General features: G+C 37.6%; 2 protein-coding genes across 2 annotated transcripts; one reads left to right on the forward strand and one right to left on the reverse strand.

Annotated features, from left to right (window-relative positions):
- Window positions 1-1,116: 1,116 nt before the first annotated feature.
- On the forward strand, window positions 1,117-21,064 carry LOC140139185 (uncharacterized). The gene is made up of 4 exons (XM_072160966.1): window positions 1,117-1,211; window positions 12,888-13,160; window positions 19,602-19,718; window positions 20,862-21,064. The coding sequence occupies exons 1-4, from the start codon at window positions 1,136-1,138 to the stop codon at window positions 21,062-21,064; spliced, it is 669 nt and encodes a 222-aa protein (XP_072017067.1). The 5' UTR covers window positions 1,117-1,135.
- A 1,677-nt stretch (window positions 21,065-22,741) lies between these two features.
- LOC140139187 (uncharacterized) lies at window positions 22,742-23,236 on the reverse strand. The gene has a single exon (XM_072160967.1). The coding sequence runs from the start codon at window positions 23,234-23,236 to the stop codon at window positions 22,742-22,744; it is 495 nt and encodes a 164-aa protein (XP_072017068.1).
- Window positions 23,237-24,644: the final 1,408 nt, after the last annotated feature.

The raw sequence follows: 24,644 nt of genomic DNA on the forward strand, positions 1-24,644 counted from the left end.
TTCATTAGCGAACTATATTACTTTGAAAAGCTAAAAGGTTGATCCCAGAAAAGGCTCGCGGACAGAGTTTAAGCCTATCAAAATCGACAATCTTACACGAAATGACTGAATTTCACGCCTAAGTTTAACACTAGGATTTGAAAAAAAAATAAGTATCAAGCACTACAATTTGACCTGACATTTACTTAAAAAAAAAAAGATTGCATTTCATTTGGCCGAGAAAATTAATTTTACATTGAAAAGGTGTAACTCAAAATTTAGCTCGTTTCAACACCAAATTCGATCGTTTGTATTGCCACACATTAAATGACTGAGTGAGCCTTGCTAAACAAAAGAATCTGTTGTCCAGGTTGCTAACTGTTAAATCCCCAATTGGGTGTTCTGGTTAAACATGATCAGTAGGAGCGCTATAGGTCTGGGAATTTCTTTGCTATATTGAAGTTCTGGCAACACTATAGCCATGCCGGTATTCCTATTAAACCCAGGGATATCGATCCACAATGCTAGTATTAGCCTTTAGATTTCACGTGTTGATTTAGAAATTTTTTCAGCCGACAGTGAAAGATGGTGAAATCAAAACGGAAATTCTGACAAAACTATGATATATAGCTCACGGTGATGTGCTTTAGAAAGTTGGGGAAAATCCTTCATTAGCGAACTATAATACTTTGAAAAGCTAAAAGGTTGATCCAAGAAAAAGCTCGCGGGCCGAGCTGAAGCCTATAAAAATCGAATATCTTACACTAAATGACTGAATTTCAGGCCTAAGTTTAACACCAGGATTTAAAAAAAAAATCAGTATCAAGCATTATAGTTTTTCCAGCCATTTACCGAAAAAATGAAAATTATTGCTTTTCATTTGGCTGAGAAAAAAATTTTTACACTGAAAAGGTGTAACTCAAAATTTTGCTCATTTCAACACCAATTTCGATCGTTTGTATTGCCTCATTAAATGACTGAGTGAGCCTTGCAGAACAAAAGAATCGGTTGTGCAGGTAGCTGACTGGCTGCATTATTTACAGATGAAGATACAACTTGCAATTGATCATATCACTGGTGTCTCCCTATCTAAAACCGAATGATTTCATAGGAATATTTATACAGTCAATACTAAAATCTGCAGATTTTTGTGCAAATGGATAAACGCAACATTATTAGAATGGAATTGGACGTTTATTCTGTTTATTTCATTTTGGTTAGCATCGTCGCAGGTAAGTTTACATAATTTGCTCACTTTTTCATTCTCAGGGAGATGTAGAAATCTAAATGTTTTAGCTGATGACGGATCACAAAATGCCGTTTAAAGGGCATATATATTGCTCGGACAACGTCATATCATTGGCAAGCTAATATTATGAGGACAATGAAAATGACTTCTTTTTGAGAAAATAAGCCGTTTAAAATTGATATTCCGCAAAAACCAACTGTAAGCGGTGAGTTCCTTCTAACGAGACAGATTTGACCTAGAAAAAAGTTTGACGTCATGAAATGAAATGTGCCCGCTTTGAGAGAATGGAATGTAAACACTCTCAATGCACAGAACGTATACTGTTGTTGTTATCAGAAAAAAACCCACTGAATCAAGTATTACAAATTTAATGGTTTTTAAACATATGGATATTATTATGTATTAGTAAATTGTGATATCACAATTCATATGTATATCAAATATTTGGACTAAAAAATATTTTGAGCTTAGAATTGAGCGTGATCAATATCCTATTGCAAGGAGCCGGTAGCTAACCTTTTGTTGACCATTGAAGGCCGCGCATTTATACACGAACGAACATGAAAAGAGCTCTAGGCTCATGTGTTATCGTGAACATAGGGGAACGGCGGGTAATCCCACTCTTGTTATTGGTATAATGTATCAATCTTTATTTCATTCAAAATACAACAATACAATAACAGCAAAAACATACACATTTGAATGAGGAGATGCTCAGAAGGCTAAAAAGGCCTGAACAAACACCCCCTTAACATTAGCCTGAGTTTCCCAATTTATCTACTAAAAAACAATTACATACAAACACCCCCGCCCACCCTCTTTCATACATTCATGTAGAACTAAGCAGAAAAAAATGATGAATATGCAGAACAAGTTAAGATTTCATAACATTTACTCACACATATCGCGCAAGAAAGCTGATATTTTGTGAATATGTGAATATAGTATAAATGTTAAGAGATCGGTTAATTTTAAACGATTTTTTTAAAAAAAAAAAAAAAAACAATTAAGAAGTAACCCAAACTAAGAGGTATTAAGTGTACATTTCCATAAGGTTTGTTTTAATTTGTGACTGTTTTTGTTAGACAGATCTTGTAATCTTCAGCGTTTCTTGTGTGATACCTGTGGTGATTCCTCTGCTCAACAAAATAACTATTGAAGGCCTTTGGTAACTGATTGGTATTATACTTGTACATAAAAGTGCTTAATTCGAGATCATAAGTATCATAAACATTATGCAAATTGTAATTCTTGAAAATAGGGGCTGAGTGACTTAAAAAGTGACTATTCGATATCTTTCAAATGACAAGTATTTCCCCATGCTAAGATACCTTCCTCTTCATTTACTTACCTCATTCAGCCCGTTGCCTTGAAAATAATTTCGCTTCGAACGGGGGAAGGATCCGTACGAGCCCGAGTTTTACCAACACGATTTCTCTTTTTTTCAGGAGAAACACGCATACAAAATTGCAACGAGTGTCAACTTGTAATGTAATTACTATTCTCTTCGAATGGAGTTAAACTAAGTCTTGTTTTTGCAATAGATACACCCTTTAATAGCATCCGAGCAAATACAAAATGTTTCACAGAAAGCGTTCAAATGTTGGGAAAGGCGGGGATAAAATGCAAACGTAAAAAATATGAGATTTTTTAACACTTGTAACACACAACGAAATAATGGATACTAGATGTCGATTAATCTATAGAGGAATCCAAATTCACGCATTCCTACACCTGCCTAGCAGCCTTTAGTTGGGTAGCCGTCGGCTACAATGCACTCAAAATGTGAAATGATTCGGCCTTGGCGGAAATTTTTAACTGCATTCCATCACCCGTTTTACACCTTCCGCGAAAACACAGGCAGACAAAAGAATAACACAATACAGTTCCCTTCGACAAAACACACAGCACATACTGCAGTTACTGTCCGTTTTCCTATACACAATACACAGTGCTCTTTCCCATTGACGAGTGACCTCTACAAATAGCCCTACGTTAAAAGTATGGGGATATGACTAGTTAACGTCGCTGTGTGAAAAATAACCGGCCAATATAAAAAGTACTCTTGTAAAGTTCTAGAAAATATAGTTTTTAACATGTCCTAAATTTTTAGCTAATTTAGATGTTTGGAAATATTCGTACTTTGGTGTTTTAGTTAATGTTATAGGTAATAGTACATTGCCTAGTTAACGTCGCTGTGTGAAAAATAACCGGCCAATATTAAAAGTACTCTTCTAAAATTCTAGACAATATAGTTTTGTAACATGTCCTAAATTTTTAGCTAATTTAGGTGTTTGGAGAGGGTCGTACTTTTGTGTTTTAGGAAGGATATGTAAACGACAGATAACACCAAAAATACGAAGAAATTATTTCCAAACCGTGTTAAGTCAACAATCATTATGTTGCTCATTTTCAAGAATGCTGGTTTACAAAAAGCACGCCATTGTCTCATTTCGTGAACAATAGCCACATATACCATTGTTTCCTTTCGTTTCCTTTATAATCGGTTACCCAACTGAAGCTATAATAAAAACTTTATTGCGATATCGCACATGAAAACAGTCACATGTGCACAGCCAGAGAAGATCCGATTTAATCAGTTGAGCTGTTTCAATGAGTGTTATCTTGGTTTAATAGCTTTTAATGGGGTTAAGTCCTGCAAAGGTCGAGATGAATTCTACTGTAGACATGACTGCATCATGATGGTCTATATTCGCTGTTGAAGTGACATAATAATCGGATTAACTACACGCGATATCTATGCATTGATGTACTTGTGAACAAAAGGACTATGTATGAATAGATGCGACGGGAGTACCTGCGGAATTATCTCCATTATATATATTATTAGCTATTATTCTATTAACCCTCCTCGTCCTTGCATCTTCTCTAGGTGTTAGGCGGCTTTTATTTGCACAATTGGATGCTCAAAACACCAGGTTGGTGCTAGCGGCTACCCAAAGATGTCCGACCAAATCCTGACCATGACTTGGCTCCTTGGATTCGTCTATAGTATGATTTTTAGGTAATTGTAGGTTTAGCTTTGTGCACTTGGCACAAATCTAATGTCTTGAGCTTTAATAATATGAAAATACGAAATCAATGCTAACTCCTTCAATTTTATTATTGAACACATACCGAACTCAGCTCAAGCCATGCATTTTCTCTACAAATATATCATCATAAAATATTCATTTCTAAAATGAACCACTTTGCGCTCACAATCTAACAGGAGAATGTACTTTTCAATGAACCGTACGGCTGTTGTCAATAACGACCGGAATAATAACGAGAGTAGATATATTATCCTACCTTTAAAGGTCATATATATTGCTCGGACAACATCATATCATTGGCAAGCTAATATTATGAGGACAATGAAAATGACTCCTTTTTGAGAAAATAAGAGATTTAAAATTGATATTCCGCAAAAACCAACTGTAAGCGGTGAGTTCTTTTGAACGAGACAGATTTGACCTAGAAAAAAGTTGACGTCATGAAATGAAATGTGGCAGCTTTGAAAGAATGTACTGTAAACACTCTGAATGCACAGAACGTATACTGTGGTTGTTCTCAGAAAAAACTCTCTAATCAAGTATACAAATTTAATGGTTTTTAAACATATGGATAAAATCAACCACTTCTTTATTATATATTAGTAAATTGTGATATTACAATTCATATGTAGGCCTATATCAACATCATGAGAAATATTTGGACTAAAATAAAAAAAAAATATTTTGAGCTTAGAATTTGAGCGTGATCAATCTGAGACTAGTATATTCAGGTATACTAGTCTCAGCATGGAAATAGTAGATGAGAAGGAATCACAACGAACCATCATCAAAGTTCCAAACACGCTCCCTCATTTCAAATCACAGACTTGGATTCATCAAAGCATAATAATGGTTGAAATTGGGTCAAGCACCTGGCACTAGTAGCATTTAGTATGACGCAGTCCCTAAATTCAGTAAATTTTCATCGTCAACCGTGTAATTGAATGGGATTATTTTGAAATTTTAAAACGCTTGAAATATCACAAACAAATAGGCTTATGTTGATAAATAATATAAATACAAGCTAAAACCGTTGGGGTTCGTTAATGAACCCCACAAAACTAACCGAGTATATGGAAAATGCCATACGGCCGGGCGGTTTCACGAGTTGCCGGCTCGATCATGTCATCCGCCGCCTGAAAGATTTCAACATAATGACCTCTAATAACCCCTACATGACGTTTCACCCCTAACTGTGTACAACTTGTAAGGAGCTTGGTTCAGTGCGTCTTGAGGCCAAGTTTGGTCGAGATTACCGCAAGTGTCTGGCACAAGTAGCGTTTTAACAGAGGGTTTGACGAAATAAATGGAAGAAGCAGAAGAATCAGATTGGTCTGCTCAGATATATATCAGTTTGGCATTTCATGCCACCTGATATAAAGAGAGAATATATTATTTGAAACGCATTTAATGCTATAGAAACTCAATGTCTAATGACGCACATCTTAATTTAATTTATAGCAGTCAGAATATAATTTACTTTTTCTGTTTAATGGTGGCTGGAATTGCTTTCAGCAGGTTTTGACAGATTAATTGAGTAGGGCAAAGTGCTCTAATCAATATGCCTTTGTTTGAAGCTATTAAAATATATTAGTTTCATCCATTTTTAATTTCTTTGTATTTAATTGTTTGTGCCAATAATCAGTTTACATCAAATTGGTGCAGGTGCTGCAGCTCAGATATCCAGCGCTTCATTATTGGCTCTTTCATTAAATTTGGTGAGATATGCCATTTAAATATTCCAATGAAAATACATGTTGTTTCCCTTTACTGCATAAAAAGACATTTTGTTAAGGGGGTACTACACCCCTGCCCAATTTTGTACCTATTTTTGCATTTTTCTCAAAAATTATAGCGCATTGGGGACAAGTAAGATATGTATATTATAGGGGCAGGGACTACAATTAATGTACTGGAAATTTTATTTCAGCACAGGCAACAGTTGTGGAGTAACAGTCAAAAATGAGGGAAAACCAATATTTGATCAATAAATCAATAACTACTTGCTTTGAGTTGCTGAATTTTCAGTACAGTAATTGTAGTCCTTGCCCCTATAATATACATATCTTACTTGTCACCAATGTGCTATAATTTTTGAGACAAATGTAAAAATAGGCACAAAATTGGCCAGGGGTGTAGTACCCCCTTAACCAACTTCAAAGGTTGATTTCTCAAAAGTTGAAAGGTCTGTATGAAATTGATGTATTCTGAAAGAACATTATTCTGATAGCATTTGCAGTGGCGTAGCCCGGGGGCGTAGCTGGTATTTTTTTTCCAGGGGGGAGGGGGCAAGCCAGTATGGGGCGGTGGCCCAAATCCACCAAACAAAAATGGGGGTAGGTGCGGGTGGTGCGACGCACCCCCATCGTAAAGAATGTGTACTTTCAGAGTAAAAATATCAAAGGAAAAATAAGGAAGTTTGCAATACAGTGGCCCAAGAGGGAAAATGGTAAACTGGGGGTATACATTTTCAAAGAAATTGCGTGCTACACGAAAAAATTCGCCTTTTTACTACTAATTTGGTCTTAATAATTCTTACTAATTTCCTGGTTAAAGTGCCCAAAATGAAGGTCAGTTTTATGTTAAGGCCAGTGCGCGCGAATTGTGCAATGTTACCATATTTCGGTCCAAAACATGGCGTTTTGGGGGACATACATTAGGCAGTTTTAAGTGCCTGGGCCCGGACCCATCTGGTCTAATGGTAAATCCAGCCCTAAGTTGAAATAGCTCTAAAGGTAAATGATTAAATCGGCCAATTTTGTGTCGATACTGACAATTTTCGGTTGGGGCATGCAATACAAGAAACATGTCGTACACAGCCTTCTTGACCACCTTTTTCGATTTTTCTTTTTTGGTTGACCCTTTTATTGTTTTATTTTTATTGGTCAATATACTGCTCCTGTGGGTGCTTTTGTGCAATTAGCATTTCAAAGCTTTTTATTTCTTTGTCTTCAAGAAGTCAAGTAAATTGTCGAGTATATTGATAATAATAGGGATGTCACAGTGGCTGCACAATAATTCTGCCACACTGTGCATGCAAGCACAGTCGAAAAATGAATTTCCTCATATGTTCCATTTATCCCAATTGTTTGAATTTTTAATATTATGGCGTGTGGAGCCTTTCTGAGGCTACCATCGGGTCCGATAAAATTAAATATTGCTTTGTTTTAGAGCTTCTGCCTGTTTTATGGATTTTTTGACGATCGCTCATTAATCAGTAATTATAGGCCTATTGAAATAGTCTGACCTACCACCACTTAGCTGAAATAGTAATCTTTCTTAGGATGTAAATTATTATTTCTGTCGACATCAATGAAGCACTTGAGGAAAACTAGTTGAAACATAATAATTATCAAAGATATTTCATAGAGAGTAGTTTTCCAAACCACAATAGCTCTAAGCCATTGTGTGTGTCCAAGGCCATACTATTTTTGTATACGCGGTAGAGTGGAATGGCGGTTCCTTTTACCATTTGCCCTCCCATGTTAATCCAGATTTAAAGTCTTTTTATTTTTACTTTTCAGATTTGGCCTTGAGTGCTGGTGACAAATACAATGTTTACAGTAAAAAAGAAAATTCTATTCCAGACACCATCAAAATGTCAAACTTTGTATTTTTTTGGTATTATTTTTAAGTAATTAACTGCAGTTTCTTTATTCAACATCATAACAGGTTCATACTTGACAAATTCATGATGAATAGACTTGCATTAAATATTTAAAAAAATACTCATGCCTAATTTACATAATAATATCATGAATAAATAATTAGCTGTAATTAGCTAATTTGCATAATTAATTACTTTTTGTGTATTTTTTTGTCATCAATTGAAAGAACTTTGTATACGTATGTGTGCAAAAAAAACCGCACCCTGATATCATGCACGGTTATACCCGCATGCGACGCATGCGACGCATGAACGGGTATGTTGCCATCCTGTGGTTTCTTATACCCGCATGCGAAGCATGGAAGGGTATATTGCCATCCTGTGGTTTCTTCTCTTCCTCCTCCATCAAACACATCATTCTGTCAAGGCTAGCGCTAAAACTACAAGGGCCCCAGGGCGGGCCCATATGTGGTACACTTATGGGCCTTACCCCGTAGATTTATCCTTTGCACATTTTGGCCCCAGAGGTCAAAGGTCAGGGGCCCAGATGTAAAAATACAAAGCATGCTGTTTCTCATCAAATGAAGCAGCCTCAGGGCCCTGAGTTTTTACACTGATAGCTCCAAGGGTACTCTATATATACAAGTATACATGAGCCCTATATGTCATATATTATGGGCCCAAGTGCCCCAAATGTTAAAATAAGGGGCAACAGATTGACAAGGCTAGCTATAAAACTACAAGGGCACTAGGGCTCTGTAAATGTGCCTTTTGCCCATTTTGGCCCCAGATGTTTAAGGCTAGGGGCCCCAGAGGCCCAAATATTAAAACAAAGGGCCGGTAGTTTCTCAGCAAATTGAAGTAGCTACAGGGTTTAGATTTGGTACACTAATAGGTCTTCAGCATTATATTGTTATAGGTATATATGAACCCCATGTGTCACATAATATGGGCCCCAGGGCCCCAAACGCTAAAACATAGGGCCGGCCGTTACTCAGTAAATAAAGCAGCTACAATGTCCAGCTTGAGTCTGCTGATAGCACTTGAGAATTATATTTCAACATATGCACATGAGCCCCACACACCGTCATCATCCCTATATCTTCGTGTTAAAAATTGCCGTGATAGTACGATGAATCCTCACGTTTTTCAACAACTACGCATGGTGATTTTATTCGAGATAGGCCGTGCAACTCAGGCTAAGCATACAATTTGAGATTTTGAGCGCCTGCCACACTGTTTCTATTCTATGTTTTACGATTTTCGCATGATCAATATATGGCTGGCCGTAACCGCCACAACGTGGAGCTGCTACGCGTAGCTTACTTTTCGCTTCGCGGAGCTAAATTGACCAATCATGTTAGATCTTTTCATTACGCGGAGCCAGTGGATGCATCCTCGTTCCAGAGAGAGAAAACTATTGCCAAAATTAATGTTTACTATGGGGATTTTAAATGAATCGATTGTAAATAAACCACGACCAGTTGTACAGGATCAATACCATTGTTTGATTAGTGTATAGTCAACCTTGCATGTATGTGTGTGGCGTGTTTGTTTGTTTGTTTGTCTACTGTGTCAGGCCAGGATCACTGACACCCACGGTACTGGTACTCTCATACTATCACGGTGATCATATTGTTGAATGTTGTTGACTTAAAAATAATCATGATGCAGTCATGTCTACAGTAGAACTCACCACGACCTTTGAAGGACTTAAACCCTATTAAAAGCTATTAAACCAAGATAACACTCAATGAAAACGGCTCAACTATGTTACATCAGATCTTCTCTGGTTAAATACGCACTGCACTTGTGTCTGTTTTACCTGTGCAATGAGCAATGAGCTGGTATTATAGTTTCAGTTGGGTGAACGATTATAAAGCGAACGCAAGGTAACAATACTGTGGGCTTTTGTTTACGAAATTAGACAATAGTCTGCTTATTGTTAACCAGCGTTCTTGAAAATGAGAAGCTTAATGACTTAACACGGTTTAGAAATAATTTCTTCATATTTTTGGTACAAAAGTACCAATATTTCCAAACACCTAAATTAGCTAAAAATTTAGGACATGTTACAAAACTATATTTTCTAGAATTTCAGAGAATACTTTAAATATTGGCCGGTTATTTTTTACACAGTAGTGACGTAAACTAGGCAATGGCCTATACTTCTAACATACACTATTTGTAGAGGTCACGCGTCAATGGTGAGCGCACTGAGTATTGTATATAGGAAAACGGACAGTAACTACAGTAGGGCCTATGTATGGCCTACTACTAGATCGCAGAACTGTGTGCATAGTTTACCACCACTCTGCCTAGCTATATAGTTATGTACAATACTGTATGAGTCCCGGTATGAGTTTCTTATGAGTGCATGTCCACCTTAATAATAAGTCAGTTCGTACTTTTCATAAACTACTTTTTGAATCATAACTTTCGTGACCGAGGATATCTTGCAACTACGTGACGCTCGTCTGGCAAATTCTTAATGAATAAATTCGCTTCACGTAATGAGTAAGTCGTACTTAATTAGTCAGTTTTACCTCCGAGTAATGAAAAACTCTAACATGATCATGATTGGTCAATTTGGCTCCACGGAGCAAAAAGTCAGCTACGCGTAGCAGCTCCACGTTGTGGCGGTTGCGGCCTACCATATCAGTATCCCATATGATATTTCTATTGCAAGAAAATTTTATTTGTTGTCAGGTTTTATCTTAAATACACTAACTGGAAATTAAATACACTAATTAGTGAGGACCGGTATTTTGCTGTGGATATGTTTAACTGCAATTTGCGGGTAAAAATTTGAAATCCTGAGTAAAAATTTTGATCATATTCAACTCTTTGAGAAAAAATTTATATAAAAGAATGCATGTAAAATCCAGCTGCAATACAATGTACATTATTGACACACTATCACTCTCTTTATCTACGGCAATAATAGAATATCGATTTCAATCGAATTGAATACGATGCTCAGTTTTGAGTTTGTAGTTGACTACTAAGCGACCTAAGCGATCGATTGCTAGCCAATCAGATAGAACTCCTTTTCTTGCATTCGGTGAAATACCAGTCGCCCGTCGCTCACCAACGGAGTATTAAATTTATATTTATCGAATAGGAAGTCGACACTGTGCCCCATAAGTCAAATATTATGGGCCCCAGGGCCCAAATGTTAAAGCAAAGGACCGGCCGTTTTTCATCAAATAAAGCAGCTTTAGAGCTCAGAGTTTGTACACAGATTGCACCTGAGAATTATGTTGTTAATAACACCCATCGCACCCCACCCCATCACGGCCCTGCACTCCTTAGATCGCCTTGATAAGAGTTCGAAGCCCTGTCGTCAACAGAGGGCAGTAAACTCGAGGTAAAGAATATCCCATATCGCGCTATAAATGAGCTGGGCAGTAACCGTAGAAAAAGCTCGTTTCTGGCGAAAATTGGCAAGTAACTTGCACAAATTTCTAGATACAGTTACTATAAGGTCGTGCGATGTATTCAAACCATTTGTTAACCATTTCTTTTTTAGGGAGCAATAATTATTTATCATGAATATTATTGTCATGCTGATGACATCATAGTTACTCGCATTTTGTTCATTTTAAATTTTGAAACATTTAACGCTCAAAAGTCACACAAAATCAATCACATATATGTGACCGTACAGCACGAATGAGCCGTAAATGTCCTCAATTGTATTCTGAGTTACAGTGTAATGGGCATGAAGGTCATATTCATAGGTATTTCAATTTGGTGCTACGTGTATCTCATTAAATGAGGTACACGTATCACCAAATTGAGGTACCTATGAATACGACCTTCATGCCCATTTTACACTGTAACTCAGAATACAATTGAGGACATTTACGGCTCATTCGTGCTGTACGGTCACATATTTTTTTTTATTTCACCAGATTGTCCTTGCCAAGATTCTAGCATCAGACCATGCGCTTTCTCAGCCTTCATAAGTGTTAGGTCACTTCTGTACAATTCTTATAATTTGTTTCATGCATACACATAGTGACGCACGTTTTTGTTGTGTTTTTGATAGGTTTTCATGTCCGATTTTAACGATAAAACATTATTCCCTATAGAAAAACAATATGGCAAAACATACAACAGTTTGTAACATTCTCCATGAACTTAACCATCTATGTTTGGATTGTGATGTAATTAACGTGTGTAATGAGATTTTCTCTTTCTGAATCTGACTTGTAAAATATTATTTTTCATCACAATTTCTCATCAAATTCATACATTTCTGGGTCAAAAGTCAGGTAAAACACTTTGTGGTTTTGAAATTTGGTTTAGAAATAACGCTAATAAAATCATTTGGGTTGATCAAGCAGTTGCTTTTTATGATTTTCAAGGCAATATGCATAAATGATGAATCTGCATGTGCATAATTTTTCACTTCAGTAAGCTCGTCTTTTGACCAACGTTCATTATTGATCACGGGTTATATTGTATGCGATTGACATCAAAGAACCACATGTGTATGAGCTTCAGGTTATTGATCGCTAGATGGAAGCGAACATGATACATATTACGTAGGATTCCATGCCTGTGCGGGGATTTGAACCGTAACTATGAACACTTTGAAGTGTTAGCACCTTGCAGGGCCGTGCCATACACGTAGGACTAAAGAGATTCACAGACAATAGTGTAATTATATATAATATAGATAACATAAACGTTAAGGCTGTTCCAGTTAAACTACATACCCATTGGCTGTTCTATTTAATTTACATACTCCCTCTGGAATCGCCACAAAATAGGCTGTTCCATTTAATTTACATACTCCCTCTGAAATGGCTGTTTCATTTAATTTACATACTCTCTCTGGAATAGCTTTCCCCTAATCAAATTGCATATTGTGAATTTCAATAGCATATTATAATAATGATGTATTTAATATGATATGCATTATTTTGTTGTTGTTTTTTGTTTTTGTTTTTGTTTTTCGAATTAATATTTCCTTCAATTATTACAGCTCATCTGGGTGTGGTTCAGAGCCACCTTTGCGTTCTGGAAAAAAGACCAGATCCATCAAGGGGCGGTGCCTTGAGATGGTCTCTACCATTTGCAGAAATATGTCTTTGTCAAGGCGTAGTTGCACCGGTACGTGGCGAAACATGTCAAAGAAAGGATGCCCAGTACAAAGAAGGCGATTTGTGGTTTCTCGATGACCCACATCCACTCACCATGCGTCATAACTGGGAAAAATATATACTTGATGACCTCTTGAACCGCACTACATATTGCAGTAAGAAACTTGGTATACTAAAAAATTCAAAAATAAAATCTCAATACTCCCAAAATCAACCCTAAAGGCCTGCGCGCAGCTTTCGACAAGAGTTTTTCTCTCACCGCACCTGCACTCTGGAACTCACTTCCATCTGAACTCCGTACTACTGTCTCTCTGCCAAGTTTCAAGAAAGGTCTCAAAACCTTCCTGTTCCCACAATAATCTGGTGGCTTTGTTTCAGTTTGCTGTTTTATTTTGCCTTTCAAATGTTTTGTTTTCCATCTTGGCGTCGTGGTCTTTATGAAATGGCGCCATATAAATGCTTATGTATGTATGTATGTATGTATGTAGTAAACCGGCAAAATGATAGATGAAAATAAGGTTTGATAAGCGAATATTTATCTACTTCTGCCATTTTACTGATATCATAATTATTTTAATCTCATCCCATGATTGATTTTACAAGGAATAGCTTAAAATCGATAACTCCTGTTGTTGCTATTCGCCTCCGATTCAAATGGCGAGTACGGGTATCGCATCGAGGCACACTCGCTGAATCGTGTTATATCGTGTCATATCACACGGTAAGATTGAAGGAAGGTTTTCAATAATTGTTTAAGAATCAAAAGTATTTTATAAAGTAAAATCATTTTTCGAGCTGTAGGATCTTGATAAAACTCCCCATAAACAGGAATAAGAAGCTAAATATTTTCACTACTGCAATACGCCTGCATTCGCGATGGGTGGGTATTAATTACGATGCATTATTATATGGGATATTAAGGGGGCTATTATTTTCTTCGGAAGGGGAGGGTCTCAAATTTACAAAAAGTCGGCGTCAACAAACTTGAGATCCCATATTTTGGCAACAAATATTATATGACCCCCTCTTCCCACCACAACCACCACCGATACACTTTACCCCCTAAACAGGTTAATTGAAATCAGTCTTTTGAATAATAAACACACTGTGGTCATCTTGTGACTCCCTACATTTTGGTCATCAAAAATTGTATGCCCCCTATTTTTCTTTCCAAAAATATCTGACCTCCCAGTATATTTGGGACTCCCCCCCCCCCCGGACTCGAAGAAAAAACTAGCCCTTATAATTAAAGACGGAGATAAAAAGAATTTATCGCGTCTGACGTCATCTGTCAATCAAACTCGAGCACGGTTGTTTACAAGTGTCGTGATGATGACTTGCTGAACACGGCGGTATAACTGGTCGACTTATTAGTGGTTTACTTCGCGATGGCCTCGAGCGAAGTAAACCACGCAGACGCGCCGGTCTAATTCTCATGATTCCTCCATTCGGAATATCCGTTTCTTATTGCCATTCAACCTTTATACATAAGTGATTTCTATGTTGATAGCCTACAGCAATAAAACAAAAGAATGAAGCGGTAATGTTTAGCTGCTACTTACATACCATTAAGAAAGAGTTTAGGTTCCAGTCATGACGAATTTTACTCGCTCACGGGTAACGCGGACGAGTAACCCTTTGTTCGCGTATACGCTACTGGAAAAGTGTGGATTCATCACGGATCAACAACACTTGACTCCTGTACAAAGGAATAGGAAGAGTTGTTGAAAAGTAATTTTTTATACCCGTAACAATTTTTGCTGAATATTTCAAATATCGGCTTGTCGTAGCACGAGTCAGAGTTGCCCGCTGGAAACAGTCATATCAGACCTCAATATTATTATCATACGCATTACTGACAATGTTACCCAAAACCTTATCGCTAGTATTAGCATCATTTTTTGGAGGCATGAGTTTGTGAAAAGCTTCTAATTTCACTCTTACTAGATTTACTCCGCAATTGTTTTGCTATAATTATGCCCTTGGTCAGAAATAAAACCACAATATGCTTGGATTTTATTTTATTATTGTTTTCTGATATGCACGGAATAAAATGGTGTGCGTATATTCTTTGTTTAAAAGACAAAATTAATGGACTTATAAAAACACCAAATAACGGAGACCTTTCCCAGTGGGCACAATTGGTTGCTACTATGTTGTGTCAACGTCAATATCTAACGTTGGACGACGGTTGTGTGGAGGATGGATATGAAAGTTTTTTTGACGCCAAAATAGAACGTTGGTGCGACGTCCACATTCAGCGTTGTGCAGACGTTAGCCAACGTCGATCCAACATTGACCCAACCCTAATAAAGATGTAATTTGTGACGTTGGGCTAACATAATATCGTTGATGTTGGGCCAATGTTATTAATCCATCCATTGACCAACGTTAAACCAACCATTAATCCAACGTTGATCCAACCATTGGCAAGTAACCCCAAAGAGACGAAAAATCATGAAAAAAAGAAAGAAGAATATTATTTATTAGCATATACTCTGCTTACACAGAGTCCAACACTGAATACTGTCTATATTACAACGGAAGCAAATTTCCTAGCCTAATTTTATACATAACACTTACCTTGATGTACCTGCCGGGATTCGAACCCATGACCTTTGGATTATAAGCTGATGCCCTACTGACTGAGCTAACGGGGTTTAAATATTCTATGAAGTGTTTTAAGTTAATATAAGCAATATTTTGATGGCTAAACCTGCTAAAGTGCATTATTTAAAGGATATTGATCAAATTTACTGTAAATATTGATAACATCTTACTATAATTCACCAGAATCTGTACATCTGTTTGTCTGTACATCTGTTTGTCCGTTTGTCTGTCCGCCTCTTTTCTCGGAGACTGGGGGTCGCACGTTCCTCAAACTTGGTGGGTGGGTGCAGCTTGGTATGGGGAAGAACGAGTTTATATTGGTTAGTGGGTCAAGGTCACCCAAGGTCATCCAGGGGTCAAATTAGTAAAAACTGTTTTTCTCAGAGACTGGGGGTCGCACGTTCCTCAAACTTGACGTCTTGACCCGGGACAGAACAAGTTTGTATTGGTTAGTGGGTCAAGGTCACCAGAGGTCATCTAGGGGTCAAATTAGTAAAAACTGTCATATGGGCATGAAACTTGGTGGGTAGGTGCATCTTGACCTAGGACAGAACAAGTTTGTATTGATTAGTGGGTCAAGGTCACCCAGGGGTCATCTGAGGTCAAATGAGTAAAAACTGTTTTCCGCCTATTTTCTCGGAGACTAGGGGTCGCACGTTCCTCAAACTTGGTGGGTGGGTGCATCTGGACCTCAGACAGAACAAGTTTGTTTCAGTTAGTGGGCCAAGATCACCAGAGGTCATCCAGGGGTCATCTGAGGTCAAATTAGTAAAAACTGTCGTATGGGCATGAAACTTGGTGGGTACAGTCACCTTTTAGAGTCAATTTTGGAAGGTCATTTTGGGGTCATCCAAGGTCAAATTACTAAAAACTGTCATATGGGCATGAAACGTGGTGGGTACAGTCAACATTTAGAGCCAAATTTTGGAAGGTCATTTCGAGGTCAAAAGGGGTCATCTGAGGTCAAATTAGTAAAAACTGTCCTATGGGCATAAAACTTGGTGAGTACAGTCACCATCAGCCAGGTAATCGCGACAGCCGAGAACCGCCAAATACGGGTAACCGCCTAGTTTACTAAATTTGTTGATTTTTTCCTTTTTTTTTTTTTTAAAAAATTTTACTGACAATTTAATTCCAAAATTTTTTTGTTAGTATAAATATAATTATATATTCATTAGGTTTATATATTACATTATCACTAAGCATTATATTCATCACCATCATCATCATCATCATCATCATCATCATCATCATCATCATCATCATCATCATTATTATTATTATTATTATTAGTTTATCTAGTGGGCTTTTATAGTCTTTATTTAATGTTACACTTTAATGCGCCTAGTAAATAGAACATTTTGGACCAACTTGACCATTCCGATGACTTGGAAACAGTAGGCCTGTCAACTATCATGCTGTTTACCAACGTTGGTCCGATATCGCGGACGGCATTCTGACCGTCATATTAAGGTTTGTGCGACGACGTTTCCCCAATCTCGGCGTAAGAAACTGTCATTTTAAGACAATATATAAGCCAAATGCAACATATTTATCGTCGGTCGTACCGATGTCGTCAATGAAGTGTTACTTCAACGTTAGTATTGAGGTCATACGACAACCAGCGTATGGCAGATGATGTCGTCAATGAAGTGTTACCTCAACGTTATATTGAGATCGTACAACAACCATTGCACGGCAGTCATTAATATGTGACCTTAATACAACGTCTTTATCGCAGTTGTACCGATGTCGTCAATAAAGTGTTGCTTCAACGTTAGTATTGAGGTCATACGACAACCATCGTACGGCAGACATTGTTGCGACGTCTTCAATCATTGGTGTACCGATGTCGTCAATGAAGTGTTACCTCAACGTTGTATTGAAGTCGTACGACAACTGTCGCAGGGTAGTCAACAGGTGACGTTAATGTAACATCTTTATTGTCAGTTGTACTGATGTCGGCAATAAAGTGTTGCCTCAACGTTATATTGAAGTCGTACGACAACTGTCGCAGGGTAGTCAACAGGTGACGTTAATGCAACATCTTTATTGTCAGTTGTACGGATGTCGGCAGTGCCTCAACATTGTATTGAAGTCGTACGAAGATCGTCTTACGGCCGACATTACCACAACGTTTGTGCGACGTCGTCACTAATAGGTGTACTGACGTCCTAGATTATTACTTGTGTTAACGTTGGAATTTGGTTGCCCGACGTCCGATCTTATTACAACGTCCATACAACGTAGTTTTTCCCGATTGTGCCCACTGGGTTGTATGCCTTGAACCAGTTCACCGTCTGTCTTAGAACCAGATAGACGGTGACATTTGACCATAAGATCAATATCATAAACTGATGGCCTTTGCATATTCATGATATTCACTAGAATCTACAACATGCTCATCTATCAGGGCACAGTTCTTTAACCCCAATACATTTGTACATTCATTGAATGACCATTGAAAATTTGAGTACAAAAATCATACTCTGCAACTTGAGTTTAAATTTTGCACTATGATTGTTTAATTGAGGTTATTGAAATATGCCACTGGAATGAGGCCATTGTGGTCCATAGTGATTGCAGTGCATTGTAACAACAAGACCTTTGCACACCTAATCCTTAAACAAACACCAATCAATTATAATTGACTAACACAACCACTGACCAATCATGAAATCACTAATTGGTTTATGTGCTTCACTGCTAACTGATGGTGACCATATTTGAACACAGCTCAGTATCTGTGTGGTGACTATCTCTGATAAAGAACATTAATTAACGAAGTTCAATTATTCTGGTCAGCAGAGAAAGGGATAAATTCGGAAGACATGTTTGTGTTGAACCATGGGTCCATGCTTGAAGGTCAGAAGTGTATATTTTCAACCAGAGTTGCCAACCCCGCGATATGGTAGCCCAATTAGGCGACTTGTGACTCGTGGTTCGCCGTTATTCGGGCAGCTTATTAAAGCAATGATTTACGATTTACGTCATTTTGTTAGTGTTTACCCAAAATGCTGAATGAAATAATATTTATAGTAATATGCCTATCTGCTAGGAAGGGTTCCTGACAATTTTAAGCTGGAATAGCAAGGTAAAGTGAAAGAAACCCCAATGGCTATTTTGGCCGTTTAAAATAGAGTTCTATGACCGACTTAAAGTCATAATTATGACGTAATTTTGTTATTGATTAATTAATTTTTAGCAGAATTAATAACATAAAAAATGGGCTGTGCCCGTATCATGATGAATAACGATCGATCTTACCCTTGATTTAACAGGCCTGCCAATTTCTTGGAATTGTTTGATATGAAAGGAGGGTAGGCCTGTGATTTTTTTTATTAGGAACTACTTTAAGTATTTCTCAGCCTTTCTTAGCCACAGGGTTGGTGGGCTACAGAAAGCACAGATTGTACCTCAGGATAAACTGGCATGAGTGCGCCGACCCCAAATTTTCAACATTTCAGGATTGTTTTTGGACAGAGGTCGGGTGAAAAACTAAATTACGTTTAGGCCTACATGACTTTGTCGAAATGCGTCGTGTGACAAAAATGAGTGCATATTTGACTAGAGGGGAGCTTACTTTCTTGTGTCTTCTATACTATCCATCATATACCCTAGGCCCTGCATAACGAAATTCAACAATATCCAAAGCAATAGGTCCTCACTACAATCATGACAATAGGCCCAAAAACAGACCTCCCATCCCACATAATCGGAAATTGTCACGAAAGCTTCATTCCATGACGTATTTCTCTTGCATTTGATCATCTTCTACTTCCCTAGAAAAAATCATAATACCAAATCTAAACACCATGACGGGAATTCACCATATCACGTCCAGCTCACATTGGGCGCCCCATTCCTTTTTTAAAGGAATTTTTATTTCATATAACGTAATGCATCACTTTATATAGACCAGAAACTGATAATTCTTTCCAAAAACTTTTGTGGTCCATTTCTAAAATGTTTCTTATTCCATACAGAATGTACATTGGGTACTGTTAACTGTGGTGCCCATGCTGTTTGCACCAACATCCCCGTTGGTTCTTTCACATGTGAATGTAACGCGGGTTACAGTGGCGATGGAGTAACATGCGCAGGTTAGTATATTTTTTGCCATGTCATAACACTATCTATTTCAAATCATTGTCGCATATATGTGCCCTCTCGGACAAAACCAGGAACAAGTCGCATTTTTGACACTTTATGAATTGAATATTAAGCTTTAATATGATACCAAAACTATATTAATAGCATCAATACTTTTCAAGATATGGATAATTTTGTACAATTAATAGTACCTTGATATTTTCCCAAATTGGTATTCTGAGTAATGGGCCTGAGTAATTAGTTTCCTGCCTTACACAGGATTAAATAAGGATGATCATAGTTCAACTGTTATTTATTGGTTAAAGGCATAATGTACGATCTTATAATATGAAATTGGTTAGTTTTTTTTCAAACCTGATTTTTTTTGGCATGTTTACACATGTCCCAACGTATGTTAAAGGGTTAAAGGGCCAAAATATCCAGTAGGGTTTCTTTCACTTTACCTTGTTATTTTAGCTCAAAATGGGCAGAAACCCTTCCCTACAATTATTACTAGTATTATTGCAGCATTTTGAGTATAGAATAGCAAAAATGTAAAGGAAATCGTACATTAAGGCTTTAAATAACCTCTAAATAATACTTTAATAAGTACTTTCAGTATTTCATTTTATTTTATTTTATTCATTTATCAATTCATATTATTTTCATACAATTTATGTTAAATTGAAACTGTGTGAGACTTCAGTTGAGTGAGAACAAAATGCTGTAGAAAAGATAGTGTAAATACAATACTTATATCTGAGACTCATGCCCGTGTGCAACATCGTTTGTGGTGTGTTTTCCAAGAATGTACGTGTATTCAAAACCATATATATTAGATGTAAAGTTTTTTTCAAAATGTAACAGGAAACATATTATCCGGGATATTATCCTATTACAGATTGCAATAACAAATGATTTCAATGTCAGTATTTTCATTTGAAGTTGGGTACAGATCATTTTAAATCACCCTGTAGTACCATTGTGATGTGATCATTTAAAAAGGATACACTATGTTGCGAAGTAAAGCCAATTTATTCGAGCATTATCGAATTTTAATTGTGTCATGTTTCAAATTACTTTCCTTTTGATGATAACTCAAAATGTGTTTTACCTAATACACTATGACTTTAATTCCATAATTTTTTGTACAGATCACAATGAATGTACTTCGAGTACTGATAACTGTGACGCAAATGCTAGTTGTACCAATACCGTTGGTTCCTTCACATGTGTATGTGATGCCGGTTACAGTGGAGATGGCGTAACATGCACAGGTAACTATGAAAGACAGAAATTGAAATACTTTATCGCGTCTGACGTCACTCCTGGACGTCACTGTCAATACGTTCCTTGATTGGTTAATAGCGCGTAAAAGGAAGGCCGATTTATCTGGTGCCGATCGGAGAAAAGGAATAGCAGAAAATGGCGAAAAATTGCGTACTTTTACAAGACAAAGAGCAAATTTTCTAGGCATTGTTGATATGGTGCCTTCGGAAAAGAAATTTTCCTACTATAAAGACCTCACTTTTGAGATTGTTGTATGTGCAAAATTTGAAGGTGCAAAATTAACAATATGGCGCCCGGTTATATCCCTGCGCTCAGCAAGTCATCATCACGACACTTGTAAACAAACCGTGCTCGAGTTTGATTGACAGATGACGTCAGACGCGATAAATTCTTTTTATCGCTGTCTTTAATTATAAGGGGCTAACATGTTCTTCGAATCCGGGGGGGGGGGGGTCCCAAATATACCGTGATGCATAATATTTATTAATAACATACATAATGTTGTCAAGCAGAACCATTTTATTCAAGCGTTATTGATTACGAATTGTGTCATGTTTTACAGTACGAGAACCATTAAAACTTTTCTTTTCATCATATCTCAAAATCTTCAAAATACAAAAATATTCTAACTTTTCTTTTCAACATACCAAGAACAATGTGTTTTACCTACCTAATAGATATGATTTATTTCATACATTTTTGTACAGATATGAATGAATGATGTGCTTTGAATACTGATAACTGTGACGCAAATGCTAATTGTACCAATTCCATCGGCACCTTCACATGTGCATGCGATGGCGGTTACAGTGGAGATGGAGAAACATGCACAGGTTAGTCTATATTGTGCCATATCACCAATCTATTTATTTTAAATAATAAATGGTATTAACCTCTATGCTAGCCATACTTTTTGGAAATGGTGCATTCCTATGTAAATTGCTTACTTATGTCGAGTGGTGTCCTCAAACTGTGACGGCCCTCCATATCTTCCTGTCTTGCATTGCTGTTGCTATGTCAGTTGTTTCTAGTCCGGTGTCTTGTTTCAGAATGTCGACATACGTTAGGGCAGGCCTTCCTTGTTTCCTTTTCCCATGCTTCGGAATCCTGTGTACCAGTTTTGCTTCTATAGCAGTGACCAGCAAACTGAGTCCTTCTCTCTCTGATCTTGTCCGATAACTTTGGAAGGTCGCCATACAGTTCTCTGTTTGTCATATGTTGTTTCCAGTGGACATTGCGCATTGACTTCAACAGTCTGGTATAGCAGCCTGCTCCTTTGCCAGTTTGGAAGTGACTGCCCATGCCTCACACCCATAGAGCAGTACCGATTCCACTGTTGCTGTAAATAGGCGCTGTATGAATCTTCCTGAGAGCGACCGACTTCCAGATCTTGGCCATCCCATTACACCTGTATTCACCTGTCTTCTCGGGCTCTGATGGAGGCTATAAAAGCCTATAAAATGCCCACCTTAAACATCTAAATTACACTGCATAGCCTAATAAATGAGTAGGAGTTAGAAAACTGACTTCTGCTGCAAATCGGGTCCAATTCCATATGTATACTTGTTGTACCACTTGGAGAGAACCGCGTCGACACCATTCTTGAACTCGTTGACTGATTTGGCTTTTACTACATCGTCCGGGAGCTTATTCCACGGAGTTACTACTCTTTGGGTGAATGAATTTGATGAGTCTTGAATGCCTCTTCTGAATCTTCATACTATTTCCTCTTGTTCTCTCTTCTTTAGCCAACACAAATAAAGCCTCTTTCTGAACGTCGTTGAAACCATGCATTATTTTGTAGACTTGAAATCAAGTCACCTCTTACTCTCCTATATGCCAATGCTGGTAACTTCAATGCTTCTAATCTCTCTGCATAGCTGAGTTCTTTCAGTTCAGGGACTATCTTTGTGGCTCTCCTCTGTACTTTCTCGACACTCAATAAGTCCTTATGAAATGCTGGGTGCCATATGCAATTGGCATATTCCACATGTGGTCTGATCAGGGTTTTGTAGAGACTCTGAAACGTCTCTCTGTCCATATAATCAAAAGATCTCTTGATTACACCCGTAATCCTGTTAGCTCTAGATGTTATAAGGCCAACATGCTTACTGAACTTCAGTGAAGGATTAAATAGCACACCAAGATCTTTTTCTTTATTTAACTCAACTAAATTTCTGCTCACACCATCTTCCTGCATACTGTAAACATGTTTACTACTCTGCTGGCCATAATGCATGACACCACATTTTCCTACGTTAAATCTCAGCAACCATTTGTCTGACCATTCACATAAGCTGTCAAGATCCTTCTGAAGGTACCTGCAATCTTCTTCACCATGGACTGCCGTGACAACTTTCGTATCATCTGCAAATATTTTCACAATCCCGTCTACTATATCCGGCAAGTCATTAATGAAGACCACGAAGAGGATCGGGCCTAGCACACTGCCCTATGCACTCACCACATCCTCCCATGTAGACCCTTTGCCATTAATCACCACCTTCTGTTGTCTTTCCATTAAGAAGCTCTCAATCCAACTCTCCAAGCTGCTCTCACTAGGAGACACTTTTCCTTGTAAAATCACTGATCGGTTGAAAAATCCTTGTAAAATCTGTAATCCAACTTGCCTATAATAATTTCACGGATATTTCACCCTTTCATGGATATTTCACAGATTATAACAGCATACCCACTCATAGCTGCCGCCTGTTGGTCTCCAACAATAACTGTACAAGGTCGGCGAGCCAGAGCAGATATAAACACATAACACATGTGTTTTGTTCATAGTTTGTTGTTAGTAACCTTGGCGGCACGTGCGAACTTGTACTTTGACCGCTATCTGGTAACATTAAAATATTTTGCTAATTTTAGAGAATTACCACATATCCCCTTGAGGCACTGACCATACTGTCTGCATACGCTGACCAGTTAGAGCATATAGCTAAGGTTACAGTATTAAGTTGAAAATCCTCGGGTGAAAAACATGCAGTCAAACTGCACTAGCCCCACGCGAAACGAAATAAGAGTAAAGCAGAGAAACGGAGAGAAACTGCTGGTGAAAGAATAATTCCACCTTCCACACCATTCATTCATGTTCAATACTCCGGACTTGACCAGATGATTAAAGGGGCATTTCGAGATCCACAGCCTCTTCCCCAACTTTTCTGAAAAAAGTTGAGATTTTTATACCACGGGAAACCTCTGGCTGCATAGGCCTACAGTAGCCCTACACAGTACACTCTAAATTTTGCAACGGATAAATGTAGTTGTATTAAAACAAAGGGTTGAACCGTTTGTTGCGCAGTCTTGATGAGTCTTTGATGCTACGTACTTTGAATAAACCTGTGTACATAAAGTGCCTAGGCCTATGACAATATAAATCCAATAAAACAGGTGTCAATTGTCTTTTGGAAAAGGGCTCGTAATTGATCAAAGTAATTTCTTGGCTATTTAGGCCTATTACACTAACACATAATTGACCCAAAAATACAAACGCATACTTTCGGGACAGCTATGTGTTAGTGCATAAAAGAGCAAGGAAATTGTCTTCTAACTATTACGAGCCCTTAAGACTAATTTTGACACATAGTGCCTAAGCACTGCATGTACACACATCTATTCAAAGTACGTAGCATCAAGAGAGT

This window comes from Amphiura filiformis, chromosome 18, assembly GCF_039555335.1.
Source record: "Amphiura filiformis chromosome 18, Afil_fr2py, whole genome shotgun sequence".
Taxonomy (NCBI): Eukaryota; Metazoa; Echinodermata; class Ophiuroidea; order Amphilepidida; family Amphiuridae; genus Amphiura; species Amphiura filiformis.

Excerpts from the sequence above, each read along its gene's own strand:
- LOC140139187 (XM_072160967.1), bottom strand. The coding sequence starts at position 23,236 with ATGCATTATGGCCAGCAGAGTAGTAAACATGTTTACAGTATGCAGGAA.
- LOC140139185 (XM_072160966.1), top strand. The coding sequence starts at position 1,136 with ATGGATAAACGCAACATTATTAGAATGGAATTGGACGTTTATTCTGTT. Across the intron at positions 1,212-12,887 it reads TTTGGTTAGCATCGTCGCAG|CTCATCTGGGTGTGGTTCAG; the intron begins GTAAGTTTACAT and ends CAATTATTACAG. Across the intron at positions 13,161-19,601 it reads GAACCGCACTACATATTGCA|AATGTACATTGGGTACTGTT; the intron begins GTAAGAAACTTG and ends TATTCCATACAG.